The sequence below is a fragment of the Macrosteles quadrilineatus genome, unplaced genomic scaffold (assembly GCF_028750875.1).
Source record: "Macrosteles quadrilineatus isolate MER2022 unplaced genomic scaffold, UCM_ALF_1.0 Scaffold_4__1_contigs__length_99947679, whole genome shotgun sequence".
In the NCBI taxonomy this organism is placed as follows: Eukaryota; Metazoa; Arthropoda; class Insecta; order Hemiptera; family Cicadellidae; genus Macrosteles; species Macrosteles quadrilineatus.
Window position 1 is genome coordinate 22,906,838 of NW_026542597.1, and position 15,654 is coordinate 22,922,491.

Sequence of the window (15,654 nt, forward strand, 5' to 3'; positions counted from 1 at the left end):
GACCTGGACCCAGAACCGATTTACTTTTTCGTTTTGAGGTCCCTAGAGACCAAAACACTATCCGTTCAAATTTATATATGTGTCCGTTAGCGCGATAACTCAAGCAAAAATTGCCCGATTTTGATGAAATTTGGTACAAACGTGTAAACCTACATTTATTCGAACAAGTTCGCAAACCAACATGATCGGACTATGGGAACAGGGGTTTATGGGGGGTTTTATGAGGCAAAAATTGGTTTTTCCTATTTTTGACCCTAAAAACATAAAATTTAGCATTTTCTTTCCAAACCATTTTGTAGAGCTTAAAAAAAACAAATAATTTTAGTATATTGAAGCGTTATTATGCGCCTAACGGTTACGGAGAAAATAGAAAAAAAAAACTTTAAATTAAAAATTCCCATGTTATTCTTATGGAGAACTGTATAATTTTTATGTTTTACAGTTTATTTTTTATATCCCTGTTTTATATCTCAGTCAGAGAATCATGTTTTAGTTAGTCACATTATGATACAAAGACTGACTGAGCCATTGATGTACTCAGCTAAATGGTGTTAATTTGCATCGTGTTTCTTAAGTTACATTTTAGCCTATAAAGTATTTATTTCAGAGGAAAAAATTAAGAAAAATGTATATATACAATAACTTTTGTTATAAAGAGTAAAACTAATGAATATCTTTTTCAGCAACAGAAGGATGACACCCACTCCTTCAATAGAAAAAGACAGAGAACGACAGAGGATGATGCAAGGCCTTGAAGGTAAGATTGAATCACAAATTAATAAAACCAGAAGAAGAAAAATCAAGAAAAATTGAATTCCTTGAAGATAAGATTTAGTAGGAATTAAATTAAACCAATACCTATAGGAGATCTCCAATATTCATCTCAAGGAGAACAAATGAATGACATTTGCTTGAAAACTTAGGGTTATCAGAGTTTTTGATTTTAATGTGTGCCAATAGCAATTGAGTTAAATGTTGAGTCGTCATTACTGCCTTAACTACCTTTTCCTTTCATAATTTTTTATTTTTCAATCTTGTATGTGGTTTTATCCCAATGGATCAGGGTTATTGGAGTTCTACACTGCAATAAAACTGCAAACAAATGAATTATTTTAAATGGAAATCGTAAAACATTTTAAATGTGAAAGGGGACGGCCGCAACTCGAGAGGCAGCAGCATGCAGCGAGAGAGGCAGACACCGTTGTCGTCTCAGCCAGCCTCGCGCGAGAGCTCAGTACCCCGGCAACCTGACAACAAGGAGTCAGAGCGACGAGACAAACGTGATGACAAGGTTGACGAGGAGCGGCTCGAAAGGCAAACGCAGACCATCTTTGACGAATACCTGGGCAACCTCTCCTCTGTTGAGGTGATTAATCTTTCATTTACGCTATCAGTTAGCGATATTGTTTTTATTCTCACAAACAGTGGTGACACACATAATATTTAGAGCTAATGGCTTTGTCAACCAGGGAATAAAAATGTTGCTAAGTGGTTAACCTAAATGAAAACGCAGTTTGATGATTTGATGAAAGTAGTGGATTGATTACATAATGAAAATGCAATTTCTATGAAAACTGCCTAGTAGATTTACAATATTTTTACCATTCATATGATGTAGATAGTAGGCTAAACTAGATTTTAATTTACAAGTTAACCTTTGAAACTAAGGACAATATTAAGACTTGTTTGAAAGGAGACAGTTTAGCTAGCTTACCTAAAAAAATGAGTCCAAGGGTTAAAAGAACACAAAAATAACTGATATTTCGTCCTAATTTAATATGACAATTTTTATTCAATATATATTCTTTGAAAAAGTCATATATTAGGACTAGTGATGTAAAATACCCGGGTATTTAAAACTCAGGGTAAATACCCTGGGTATTTACCCGGGTAAATACCCAAAATCCATAAATACCCGGGTATTTTGGGTATTTATGAAATCAATTGAAATTAATTTATATTCACCCCTAAATATGTTATTGTTATCATTACATGAAAAATTAGGATAGTCTATAACACCTTTTACAGTAACTTGAAGCTTTGCTAGTACCTTTTATTTAATGATTTAACACTTTTTTTAATAAAACTAAATAAGAATGGGGTTTCATTTTTTATCAAGACAACACCTCATCAGAGAAATAATGAACCTAAACCTACTTCTACTGTTATTAAATTATGATGGTTAAAAAATTTTATCGTATAAATGGCTTGGAAGGCTAGACAGACCTAAGGCAGAATGGCAGAATACTAAAAGTAATTAAACTTTTCTGTGTTACCGCTTAGTTGGAAAAAATAATATATTTGGATAAACCTACTAAAAAAATTTATCTCCTCTTTTTTGGTCTAACTTAATATAGTTTTGAAAGATTTATTGTGCTATAGATTTAAATGTTTTGTATCACAAGTTTATGAAATTAGTTTTTTTTTTATTTTGATACCATTGATAGGCTACCAACAAAAGATCTAGAACAAAAATATTATTAAATCCTGCCATCCTACAGATTGAATTTGCATTATTTTCTTAAGTTGTTTACACGCCTAGGCCACTACTAGGTTAAATTTTTATAATTAACTAGTGTCCCTGTTGCTCGTGTTGCTCGAATTCGAGCAATTGCTGGCAATATTACAGGCGTTATTTTAAAACGAATTTCAACCAAGTCAGCAAATGTATGTAGGTACAGTACTGTTAAATTAGCAAACTTATTAACTGTTTATAATTAACATGCTCTTCTTCTCACTTTTGATTTCTGACAACAGCTGGAGTTTCATAAAAATTTTTGTTTCCAATGTTTTAAAAACTTTAAAGGGCTTCAGGGCCTCACTCTCTCAGTATTTCCCTAAAAAGAAAGTTTCCTGCAAAAGTTCACGTAACTCTCTTTCCAATGACACCAAAAACATGACAATTGGTTCAGTAGTTTGGGAGGAGTAATTGTCACAAAAAATCTCCTTGCGTATTAAATAAGTAATAGATAATTATTACTTTGCAAATTATTTTTCTTCACTTTCAATAAAATAAATTCATCTATCCATCATAGAAATCAAAAATCATAAGTAGTCAGGACCAGTGCAACCATGCGACCAGGGTATTTATGCTGATTATGCTTTATGCTCAGACCTGGGTATTTATGGCGATTGTACCCAGAAGTAAAATGATAGTAGTGACCATATGAAATTTTAATTAACACATTTTATCATCATTTTACTATCCTTACAGGGTGATAATTGCAAAAAAACATCTAAATCTTCTCTAACTTTAATACAAATTATAAATACCCAGTTTTTGGGTATTTACCCGGGCCTGGGGTAAATTCCCGGGTAAATACCCAATTTATATTTACCTACCCACTGGGTATTTACCCGGCCCACATCACTAATTAGGACAACATCTCTTATTTATTTTCAATATAGTTGGCCTCTTTAATTTTTTTAAATAATGATGCTTAGCTATCTTTGCAAGATGTTTCAATTACTATTTATATTGTATGCAGGATGTTAAAGTGGATGTGGAGTCTATATTCCATGACAACAAGATTGGCAGCTTTATTAGTAGAGGGCTGGAACTCGCACTTGAGAAGAAGGCCGGAGCTCAAAAAAGGATCGGAGAACTTTTCACTGCCCTCATGGACTACGGTGTCTTCACACCTGAAGTCTTTGTTGATCAGTAAGTTTCATCCTTTCTTTGTTCAACAAAGCGGCCAAGATTAGAGGAAGAATCAAAGCAATCGTAATTGTTTTTTAAATGTACTGTTGACATTACTTTGTCTTACTCTATGCTTGCTAGGCCCTATATACAGCTTATGTTTCTTAATTACAAGGCAAAAATGTAGTTCGGATTCCACTATAAACTGTAGGTCCCTTAGTTGCCCAATACTGTATGGGCTATTAATTAACAGCTGTGTCTAAGGAACATGTCGGCCTTAGACACTAACATGACTACAAGATCGAGCCACTCATCTCCATTCGTATTTGGCTTGAAATACCTACATTTGTATGATCGCCATTTCAGAATAAAGTATAAAGTACTCTCTTCAAAAAGTTGATACTCTCCAGAAGCTACTGCTCTATCTTTTTCTCCATTGAAACTTATTTATATTTTGGGTCAACTATCTTCCGATAGTAATCACCTTAACCCAGTTTGTCTTTATGTAAAGCCTTGCTGTTTTGTTGGTTTCATGTTAGAGTAATAATGAATAACTTCTTGTACAAAATTATGCCGTTCTAGGAGATTGTAGAAGGCTGAATGATGTTTTAGTGATTCCAGTTACATAGGTTCTAACATACTAATTCTAAACAGGAAATAAAATTTCCAGTAAAATGTCTTTTAACTATGCAATTCAATGGTTATGATTTTCAATGAAAGTAGTGGATTGAAAGCTAATGCAAATAAATTGTATTATGAGAATTGCTTCCTACAGATTGCCATAAGTTTAAAGCTTACTGATATGCTTTATAACAATGAAAAAATACATCTCACAAAGTACGAAAAATAAATCAAATATCTTCAACCTTGATGCAATTCAGTGATTATCATTTTTGATGAAAGTAGTGGATTGACAAATAATGAAAGTAAATTATATAATGAGAATTGCATCCTACAGATTGCCATAAGTTAAAAGCTATTACTGATATGTTTAATAATGTTGTTTTAAGCAAATTTGTTCACACAAACTCCTCATAACTAAAAAAAATACAACTCAATACATAAGCCTAATATTAACTGACACCATTGTTGTAAATGTACTTTCAGTGCTTCAATGGCCATCAAGCATTACAGCACACAAAGTAGGTAAATTAAATCAAATATCTTCAACCATGATGCAATTCAGTGATTATAATTTTTGATGAAAGTAGTGGATTGACAAATAATGAAAATAAATTATATTATGAGAACTGCATCATAAGCAAAGATTGATGATTATTAATTTATCTTAAAAAAATATTTTTTTTATTTCAAAAGATTTTTGTTTGAAATGGAACATTATGCCTGACTACTAAAATAATTCTACATCAGGGTCACATTTAAAACGAAATCATCTTTGAATTGGTATGTTTTAAGTAGGCCTACTTTGTTTTCCCGCACTAAGAATAAATATATAATTATATATATACTGTCATCTTTGATGCAATTCGATGATTATCATTTTTGATGAAAGTAGTGGATTGACAACTAATGAAAATAAATTACATTATGAGTATTGCATCATAAAAGCAGATAGCTTTATCAGTTTACAGTTCTTGTTTTGCATTATATGTATTTGAATTTTCCAGGCTTAACTTGATTTACGAGGCCAGTGAAGAAATAGCAATTGATGTTCCCAAGATATGGGAACTGCAAGCACAGGTTATAGGTGGGTTTTTAGTGTTATATTAATGAAAAATTACTATTCCATAAGTTGTTGAACTCAACAAGGTGTAGTTTAAACAAAATAATGGAAAAATGCAATCACTGTGTTTTACATAGGCTATTTTGTGTCTTTAAATATGCATTATATTGCACACCAGTTATTTTGTTTTAATATTTTGTCTGAATAATTGAATATTGAAAATTATTCAATTATTCATTTATTTTCTTACATAGCCTATATTATGTTAGTATGCCTTCAAGGTATGTGAAAACAAGAAACTACATTGTGTTTTTATTGTTTCCAGTTCCAATTCTTGCTGCGGAGAAAATCAATTTCAGCCACATCAAGGCTGCTTGTAGTCCAGTATTAAATACAAGGCCAGCCGTCAAGCTGCTCGTTCCCATCTTGAAACTGCTGGCCGAGGAAAAGGTAATGTTATTTAATGGTGGAACCATATTACAAATGTAGGTTTGTTAAAGTGTCTGGACATTGATGAAAACCAGCCTAGTTAAATGGGGGGGGGGGGTGTAAAAAGATGTGCAAGATTTTGTTGTGATCGCAAAAAAATTATGACAATGCTTCCGTGTGAGACGATGATGTCTACCAGACAGCAAGTCAGATTTTTGGATTTAGCCCCAATTACTACTTAATCCTTCTCTAGCAACGATTCTTATTACGGTGGTTTGAAGGTTTTTAAATTCTTTTGGTAAGCGACTCAGATAGTTGATGTTCGGATAATTTTAGTTGCACTGTAGTTTGGATTTGATTATCGCGGAAGTCTGATGTACCTATTGTATGTCATTTGTTATTTAACTCAAATTTTGTCTTTCTAGTAGATCAATAAAATGTAAATCCTAACAAATTATGTTGTGTTACAGAAACCAGGTTTTGTTAGAAAAGTTTGGGACTCGTCAAATGTGAGCCTCAAAGACTTTATACCTGCCGATTTAAATGTAGATGCCTTCATTAAAGAAAATGTAAGTATTTAACTTATCTTGATTAATAATGAGATTATTGTTGTTATTTAAACTTGATAAGTATAGAAATGAGATCTACAACTATGACAGTAATTACAACTGTGATAGTAAAAGCTCCAAACTAAAGTGATATTCAGAGTTGCCAACTGTGGACATTATGTGGCCTATTACGATGGTTTCTGCAAAATATTAGCAAATTTCCCTTATAAGCTAATAGTTTTGGTGTTGAACTCAGAAAATTATATATAAACCATGCATCACTCTACCTAAGCCAAAATAAGGATTGCAAATATAACAGGTTTCAATAATAAAATTGGTTTATTTTACGCAGAGGATACGCGTCCGGTAACCGGACCTGGATTAGGCGTCCGGCAGTTACTGTCATAACCTAACCTAACCAACCAAACTTGCTGATAATGAAAAAATTCAAATGAAGGCTCAATTCTCTTGATAACATAAAATTACAAATGCCAAAAATTCTAACAAAAGATGTACAGTTAAGAAGGAATTACATTCAAAGCAAAATCTGGGACAAAAAGTTAAAGAAACCGGTAGGTTTCGAACCAAGGACCTCTTGGTTATCAGCCGAGCACTCTATCCACTACACCACGAACAACGCTGGTCGAATATCGTATCGTTGTGGTAATGGCGTTCCGGGACCCCACAACCCGGTGACGTCATTACCGGACGCCTAATCCACGTCTGGTTACCGGACGCGTATCCTCTGTGTTTATTTTAATTAAACTATTACCATTATTACTATGGCTAGTATTGACATAAGGGAAAATTCCTTTGCAAGTATTCCTTAGTATCTGATGAATCCGTTTGATTGCTGACAATTTGACAGTTTTGTTATCTGCATGTTTGTGTTATCCGCAGTCACTAGAGTACCTGACGGGGGAGCCGCCCCAGTATGAGCCCAGCAGTCAAATGCCTATGGACCAGGTGCAGGAGAAGATCACTCGACTCATGCAGTCAAACACCTCCTGTGACAACATATTCCAAATTATCTCTGTGAGTGTTGACTAGAAAACTTATAATCTTGTACTTACCACCTATGGTCTTGACACTATTTAGTTTGTGTTATGAATTGAAATTGTTTGCATAGGACATTTTAAGACAAAATAGACCAACTTTTTTAGTTTTTCTTATTTGGGACATTCAGGGTCTATAGTTCGGCCGCTTAGAAAGCGACCTCCTCCAGCATTGGTTTAGCATTAGCGCGCAGGTCGTTTTCTAAGCGGCCGAACTATAGTAATCAATTGCATTACCAATTAAACTACCTTTAGTATGATTAAGTTACTTAACCAATCTCCTGGATTGAATTCAATAAATAATTTATACTGCTAAGGTAAATATTTACTTACCATGATTTCTCATGACTCCTCAACTCACTAACTAAAGTCCTGGTTTTCCCTTTTTTTTATTCAATAACAAAGTTTGTTATCTTACAAACTTCATGTTGTTGGTCATGTAGTATAGGCTTGATAACAGCTTTCTCATACTAAACTGTTTTGAGGTTGTTTTCCTATTTCCCAACATTATCCCCCAAATTGAACCGAAAAACAATGCTGGAAATGTTTTGACTTGATTGATATATCCTCTTAGAATCTAGATCAACAATAGATTATTTTTTTCTTTAACACGTTTGCTGCGGCCCATCAAAGGCAGGTGTAGCCCCCAGTACGGTGCTGCGTCGAACAGACCCAATTGCCGGGCGATTGGCTTTCAAATTTTGGTCTGACAAATAACTAATAACGTGAGGTGATGTACTGCGTCACGATGAGATTCGACGTAGTTTGCTACAACAACCACAGATAGCAGCACTGCTTGGAACGTAGCCGGTCCCATTGTTTTGGCAATAGGTGGGTAAAGGACAAGTTAATTTCTAAGCTTTCCAGACGGGGATTTTACGGGGAAATTTACTACCAACCTACACAACAACAAAAAGCAAGTTACACACTACACGCTAACGTGGTATAGGTCCGCCTTCGGCTGATGCTAGGCTCGCACTAAGCAACAGAATGGCGATCACAGCCCTCCACGTGGCAGGGTTAAAGCAGCAAACGTGTTAAAATATATTGATAGAACTAATTTTTATCTTACTTTACCAATGTGAAACTTAATTGTTTGAGGAAATAGAACTGATATTTGCTAAAATGTATAGATAGACATAGCCTACTGTATTAATTAAAGAGGATTCTGTTTTTCCAGAGTAATGTTGGAGACAAAGTCGAAAGTCTTCAATTTATCCGTGCCTTGATAACTGCAATTTGTACAGCTTGTATAGGTAAGTTTCAACAACATAGTACAGTAACTTAGTGTGGTATTTACGAATAAACTATCTTCTGTGATTCCATTTCAAATTTACTCAAACCTCCCTCTATATAATTTTTATCAGATCTTAATGGTATCGATTCTAGTCAGGGAATACTTTGTTCGCAAATCTTCATAAAATGTTTATATCTTTTGTATGAAATAGTTTACACATCCGCCAACATTTTTAAAAACAAAATTCAATGTTTATGGCCTTATAGAAACGTTTGTGGCTTTTTAAATCTTGTGTAGGCCGATATGTATAGCCGAAAACTTACTAAGTTTTCAAATAACATTTTCACATACATGATTTACCCTTATTTACATATCTTTTTCAAATCTAAATGACCAATTTTTTCAATCTTATCTATATATTAATAGGCGAGCATGTTTCTTGAAAACCTTATTTCTCAGCTCGTGTGCATCGCAGGGAAAATCTATGCATAAAGTAATGTGAGTGTTTTTGTCCTAGGTTCAACTTTCAGTGTGGACCAGGCAAGGTTCAAGGAGTACAAGAAGCTGATCCAGAGGTATGTGGATAACAGAGAGGACCGTGAGTTGGCCTGTCTCAGCTCCGTGCAGATACTGAGCAACAAGCTGGATCATCCCGGAGGTAACTGAATTATACCCGAAGTAGCTTATTTTTCATTAACACATTCAATGCGGCTGCGCCGACCGCTGCCGGCACGGGGCAAACATTAATACGCTGTGTGGACGAGCAAAAACGTTTAAATTTAGTTTCATCCAAATGAGATGCATATACTGTACCCCAGTCGTTGTGGGCTGAGTTTTACAAGAACCCAACAGATAGCAGCACTAAACAATACTGCTAGCCGGCCCTCAGTATTGTCAAATGGAGTGAAAAAGCAGGGGTGAATTACCCGGATACACCATCAAAAATATCCGCAAAAAGCAGACAAACACAATTTTGATGTTAGGTTCCTTCCACATTGCTACAGGACATTCTTTAACAATATTCTATTGCATGTCATTAGATCTGAGCCTAAACCCCACACTAAAAAAAATTTGTAACCGTCCCTACCACCAATGAAATAGTCCGATCAGAAAACAAATTATACCAGATTGAAGGTTAACACTGGCACAATAAGCGGCAAGCGAAATAATATCTCATGGCAGTGGCTAACCTCACATTGGAACAATAGTTTATAAACAGCGTAAACTCGTTATGCGCCCCTGGAAAGCGCTAGACTCGTCACAGTTATGGCTTAAAGAGCCACTCACTCGCAGGATGTGCTACAGCATAAATTAATATTTTCTCCCATAGTTTTTTGTAACTATGATAACTTAGGAAATTGGATACTGAAGTAGACATTCCATCTTTATGGACCAGCTGTTGCCAATTTTTTATGAAAAAATCTGGTGTGAGCCAGACTCTGAATGCGCTACGGTAGCTTCTAAAATTTTTTTTTACTACCTTATATTGATTCTTAACATATTTGATGTGTCATAACAGTTGACATAGCTTACAATAAGTAATTTTGACTTGTTGAAAAAGTTGGTGTATTCAACAGAAACAAGTTGTTACATCAGCACAATCTCGCAAAAGTGGTCCACATCAGCTACGGTGATAGTGATTTTAAAACTGTCAACAACTTATAACATGGGATGGAATGTCAAGTTGTATCAATAGTAGGGTATTGAGATAAAGAAGCTAGGTTTACCACCATTTGGTGTTTTCTGACAGACACCATTAAATGATCCCAGCACACTCTGTCAATGGCTCTTTTCAACTATATTAGTTGTTATTAAACTGACTTTAAAAATCGTAAGTCAACTTATATATTTAGACAACTCTGTTTCTGTTTCAGGACTGTTATTGCACATCTTCAATTTGTTCCTGGAACACAACCTAATTAGTAGTGAATCCTTCCTGAAATGGAGAGATGATGAGTCAGAAAAGCTGGAAAACAAAGGAGTTTCTGTATTAAGCTTAGCGTCTTTCTTTAATGCGTTGGAAGATAATGAATCTGAAGATGAAAACTCTTGATTCACAAACCGGTAGGTTAGCGATTCTATTATACTTTTCAGTAAACCCGTCAATAATGGATACATTGCACGAATTCCAAGTGTTACGACGCAAGTCAGTGTCACAATATCCAAAATATAATTCTTGAGCTGACTCACGACATCCAAATCTCAATCTCGCCATGTCCATAAGTACAGTAACTGCAATAAACATAATCTTTCTACAAGCTCTGGACGTCATGAGATTGGTCGTTGTGAAACAGTGAACTTTACACTCTTAAAAAAGTAGCAGTTGCACCACGTCTTTACTATACTTTACCATAAAGTGCGTTGTCGCAATAATTATAGTAGTTGTAACTTAATGTTTCTCTTTTATGTTTTGTTTTGTCCCTTGCAAAAAGATTTGAAAAAAAATTCTCTAATCTACAGTTTTCCCTTGAACATTCTCACTCAGTATCACTTCGTAAACTACCCTAAACATATGCATGCTTTGTGGTAGGTAGCACAGACAGACCGCTAGTGTAACAAATGTTGAGATTTTAATTGTATTCTGAAACCAAACTAATTAAATCAAATCTTGTTTGTTATTTGGCTTTGACCCATAACTACTCCTTTGCCTCACTTAAATATTTGGAACATTGCTGGCTGATACAAATGAAGTACAACGATGATGTAAAATAGTATCCGTTATTTTCTTCTAAAATGGTGAAGTGTTGTGCATTTATCCATTTATTGTCACTAACTGATGTTTTGGTTTCAGATCAGATCCTTGAGATTTGAAGATATTTAGTCGGAAAATCGTAATCTTTGTACCAAATGAATCCTGGTCAGCGACCCTAAACATAGACTAACAAACAAGTGGCGTTATTACTTGTCGAAGCGATATAGTTAATGAACTAACTCTATTTCCAAGTGTTTATGGAAGTGAAAGTGCGATAGTGTTATGTGTATATATTTTCTTTATTCAGTTTACAGATGAACTATAAATTGTATAGACTTATATGAATAAATTAATTGTTATTTGCTAACTCAAAGCCCGTATTGGCATAATTTTGTAAAGTGAAGAATTTTAGTATCTCAAGATAATTGTGAATAGACAATTTGTACTGAATATTTATTTTCGTTGATGTTTTTGATATTGTGGATTATTATTCCTTGAAGGAAACATCTACTCTTTGTGAAACCAATATTATTTATCAAATTATAAATTTGAGTGCTTATTTTCATTCGGTAAAATGGACTACAGTACTGAAGTTTACAAGGATTTTTAGAATGTTTATTATGTAACATATTATTATTATATCTATTCATGTTGATACTTTCTTTTTGTTGACTGATTTAAAATAATTTTTAAAAGTGTAAAAAAAAATAGCAAGTTAAATAAAGTTATATCTATTATACAAGTTAATGTGACTCGAGGAATGTTAGTGAGCATAAGTTGAATTTTTTTAATGTCTAAAGAAAGACAGCTTGTGATACCTGTAAAAACGATAGGTAAATAATATGACGGACTTTAAACTAAGGTAAACTACATTTAAGGGGTATATATACGATTCTTAAAAGAGAAAATATAAAAAATATGTATATAACTATTTGTACTCTATATCCTTAACTTGATTGCTCACTGGCTCAATTTATTATTCAGAATCTACCCATTCCCTTCCTAGTATCTTGAAGGTATAATGTTCTGTTAACTACCCAAATTCATTAAAAAAGACACGTTAATAACTATATAAATCATTAGCCTTAGTAGGCTAAGGTCACTTTAGGCGACCTGGTTGCAAAAGGTAGCCACATTTCTTAATGAGTGAAGACGACCTAGTCATCTAGTGTAGCTCTCATCATTTAATTTAACATTGGTGGCCATGTCGCCAAGTGTGCACCTAGCCTTGGACTACATGTGGAAGATCTTGCCTATTCCAGGAACGCCTACTGTAAAGGTAACACCACACCATGGGCAAAACTACAGGGTTTGGCAAAAGTATGAATGCACCCTGTTAACCTTTGAACCGGTTACACTGGGAAAACTAAACCTGCAAACCTTAAAATGTAACAAGTACACTTTTTGGTCAGTATAACAATTTTGCGGGGCCCCAAAATGTGGTTTTTGGTGACAGTTTAAAAATTTTATATTAAAACCCCAATGAGTGACAATTAAAAAAATTAAGAATATCATCACAATTTTGAGAGGTCTATATCTTAAACCAGTATGATATGGATATCGTAAATAAAATAAAATACGTTCACGCAACACTTAATCACGTATGATTTTTTTTGTAAATATTAACAGTTTCCTGAAAGCCTATACTCCCTTGAATATTGTTTTAATTGTGTGTTAACTTGCGAAACAAACTATTTTCGCAAACTGGGATGTACATTATATATCTTAATAGTTTTTACAGGAACAATACACAATTTACAATGTTTAAGAATGAAATAAACACGCAATTATACAATACTAGCTGTAACCCGCGGGCTTTGCCCCGTTTAACTTCTTAATTTTCAAGATGATCTCATTCGCATGGCTCAATCACGTCCTGATGTTACGTTTCTTTACCAATTTATTTGTTTTCAAAAATTTAAACAAACATTTTTTTTTTTTTTTAATTTAAGAATATTATCACAATTTTGAGAGGTCTATATCTTAAACCAGTATGATATGGATATCGTAAATAAAATAAAATACCAATTTATTTTACAATTTATTTGTTTTATGGTAACTGTAGGAAAAATATAATGTGCAACTCGAGTGCAAAGTGCAATTGCTCACTAGTTGCACAAATAACTGTTTCCTACAGTTACCTAACAATGTACATGTTCTCTCACTGATTTGAGAAAGCAAAGTGGCCAATTCGCTCATCAGTGAGACAATGTTAACATTGTCTCACTCTAATTACTTTGTCTCACTCCAGATTTGCAACGTGAAGGCACGAAATAGTGAGCGCGTAACATGCAGGCAACGTCCGTATGCGTGCGAAATATGTTGGCAGCACTGGCTGTAAATCAGCTGGTCAGCTGTTGTACTGTTGTACTTGTCACTTCACATTAAATAAATGTTATATTAAAAGTTCACTTCTGTTTAAAAATAGGTTATGTTTCTTCACAAATTTATTTGTTTTATGGTAACTGTAGGAAAAGTATAATGTGCAACTCGAGTTCAAAGTACAATTGCCTCACTCGAGAAACCATTCCTCACTCGCCTACGGCTCGTGAGTAGCCAAACATTTTCCAGTTCCACAACCAAAGAAAACTACAACATCCGAGGCTTCAACACTTGTGAAACAAAGAACATTATCTACCAACTACAATGTAACAAATGTGAGGCACAGTATGTAGGCCTATCCACCAATAGCCTCAGAACCAGGATGAATGGCCATAGACAAGATGTATCTACTGGATACAAAGACAAACCAGTTGTACAACATGCCCAGAGCCACAACAACCCTAGTTTCAATGACTGCTTTACAACCAAAATAGTCAAATCACTGCCCCCTCAATGTAACCAGTCACAACTGAGAAGATGGGAATTGTCTTATCAATGGTTTACTAAGTCTAGACAACCCCCAAACCTAAACCTGAGATAATACCTTTAATCTAACCCACTCCACTTCAATATCCAACCCAACTAGCAGGCTTACATATTTATTCATATATATATATAGTGCATAAAAGATAAACTGAAACTGTGTTTTTTGAATTCATACTATTGGCAACACTGACTCAACAACTCACTGGCCACCATTTTGGACATCTAGAAAACTATCTCTTCCTCTTCCTTAGTTGAAAATGCTGTCAGTGACAGTGAAATATTCTAATGTTTTGTGTATATAGTGTAAAGTTTTGTTTTGTGTTTCCTGTGCCAGTTTGGACTCTTTCCCATTCAGGTAAGCCTGCTATCCTCTCAAAAAATAACCTCTACTTAGTTGGTCTTAGTGATTTTTAGTCCTTTAGTTGGTGGAAATATATAAGGATTTGTACAGATTTAGTAGTATGGCGTAAACTATCGTACGTAACTCGTCCAAAATGTGTGTACCGGACTCGTATGGTAATCCCGTACTCGACTTTGTCTTGCACGGGAACAACCACACTCGTCCGGTAAACACTTATTTTCAGGACTAGTAACGTAATATACTATTACATGCTTTATTTATAGTAACCGTAGGAAACATAATGTATAACACGAGTGCTAACTGCTTTTGCCACTTGGCCCACTAGTTACACGAGTAACTATTGTAATAGAATATTCAATGAAAATTGAGAACATTTTATACTGTATCAATACAACTAATTAATTGATTTTCACCACACATTGAAATTGTAATTTAAGCTGATTACTGAAACTAAATACTGATTAAACAAAACGGTCTAAGGAAATTAAACACCAAAATGTGCTCAGACAAAAAAGAGAAAGTGAAATACTACTAGTGTTTATTTAATTGTAACAGATTGTGTATAACAGCAGCAAACCACTAAAAGTTATGCATTTTAAAGGAGCTTACATAAGAAATTCACAAATAAATGTTATACGAGTATGATAAATCTGTTGGGCTCATAAACAACCCTCGCTCGCTTGGTTCAGCAGCTACCTCTCTAATTGGCTACAAACTGTCGCACTTGGTGAAGTGTCAAGCGATGTTTTGCCAGTGGAGTATGGTGTGGTCCAGGGTTCGACCCTTGGTCCTGTTTTATTCCTCATTTATATTAATAATATTTCTAAAATTAAAACAGAAGGAAAATTAACATTATTTGCTGATGATATACTAATATTTGTAACCGGAGCATCCTGGGAGGAGGTTAAAAACAAGGCACAATCAGACCTCTGTTTACTAAAAAAATGGCTTGACCAAAATGTATTGTCCCTTAATATATCTAAAACAAAATTTATGCCAATTTCATTACGCAAGATAACCGAATACAAACTTGATAACCTAACTATTCATGTCTGTGGAAATCTTTTCAGTAACTCTTGTTTCTGTAGCAAAATTGAAAAAGTTGATTCATACAAATATCTTGGTATTGTTTTTGATTCA

The 15,654-nt window shown here is 34.3% G+C and overlaps 1 protein-coding gene across 4 annotated transcripts in view; it reads left to right on the forward strand.

Moving 5' to 3' along the window:
• Positions 1-12,213, forward strand: part of LOC128991392 (eukaryotic translation initiation factor 4 gamma 1-like) — a 106,822-nt gene extending 94,609 nt beyond the window's left edge. For all 4 annotated transcript variants that reach the window (XM_054414215.1, XM_054414219.1, XM_054414218.1 and 1 more), the window contains 11 exons: positions 684-757; positions 1,149-1,366; positions 3,489-3,661; positions 5,269-5,348; positions 5,650-5,774; positions 6,224-6,322; positions 7,202-7,336; positions 8,537-8,612; positions 9,111-9,251; positions 10,468-10,657; positions 11,385-12,213. In XM_054414215.1, the coding sequence (XP_054270190.1) occupies positions 684-757; positions 1,149-1,366; positions 3,489-3,661; positions 5,269-5,348; positions 5,650-5,774; positions 6,224-6,322; positions 7,202-7,336; positions 8,537-8,612; positions 9,111-9,251; positions 10,468-10,646 (1,300 nt within the window). In that variant the 3' untranslated portion in view covers positions 10,647-10,657; positions 11,385-12,213. The remainder of the gene's footprint in view (positions 1-683; positions 758-1,148; positions 1,367-3,488; positions 3,662-5,268; positions 5,349-5,649; positions 5,775-6,223; positions 6,323-7,201; positions 7,337-8,536; positions 8,613-9,110; positions 9,252-10,467; positions 10,658-11,384) is intronic.
• Positions 12,214-15,654: the final 3,441 nt, after the last annotated feature.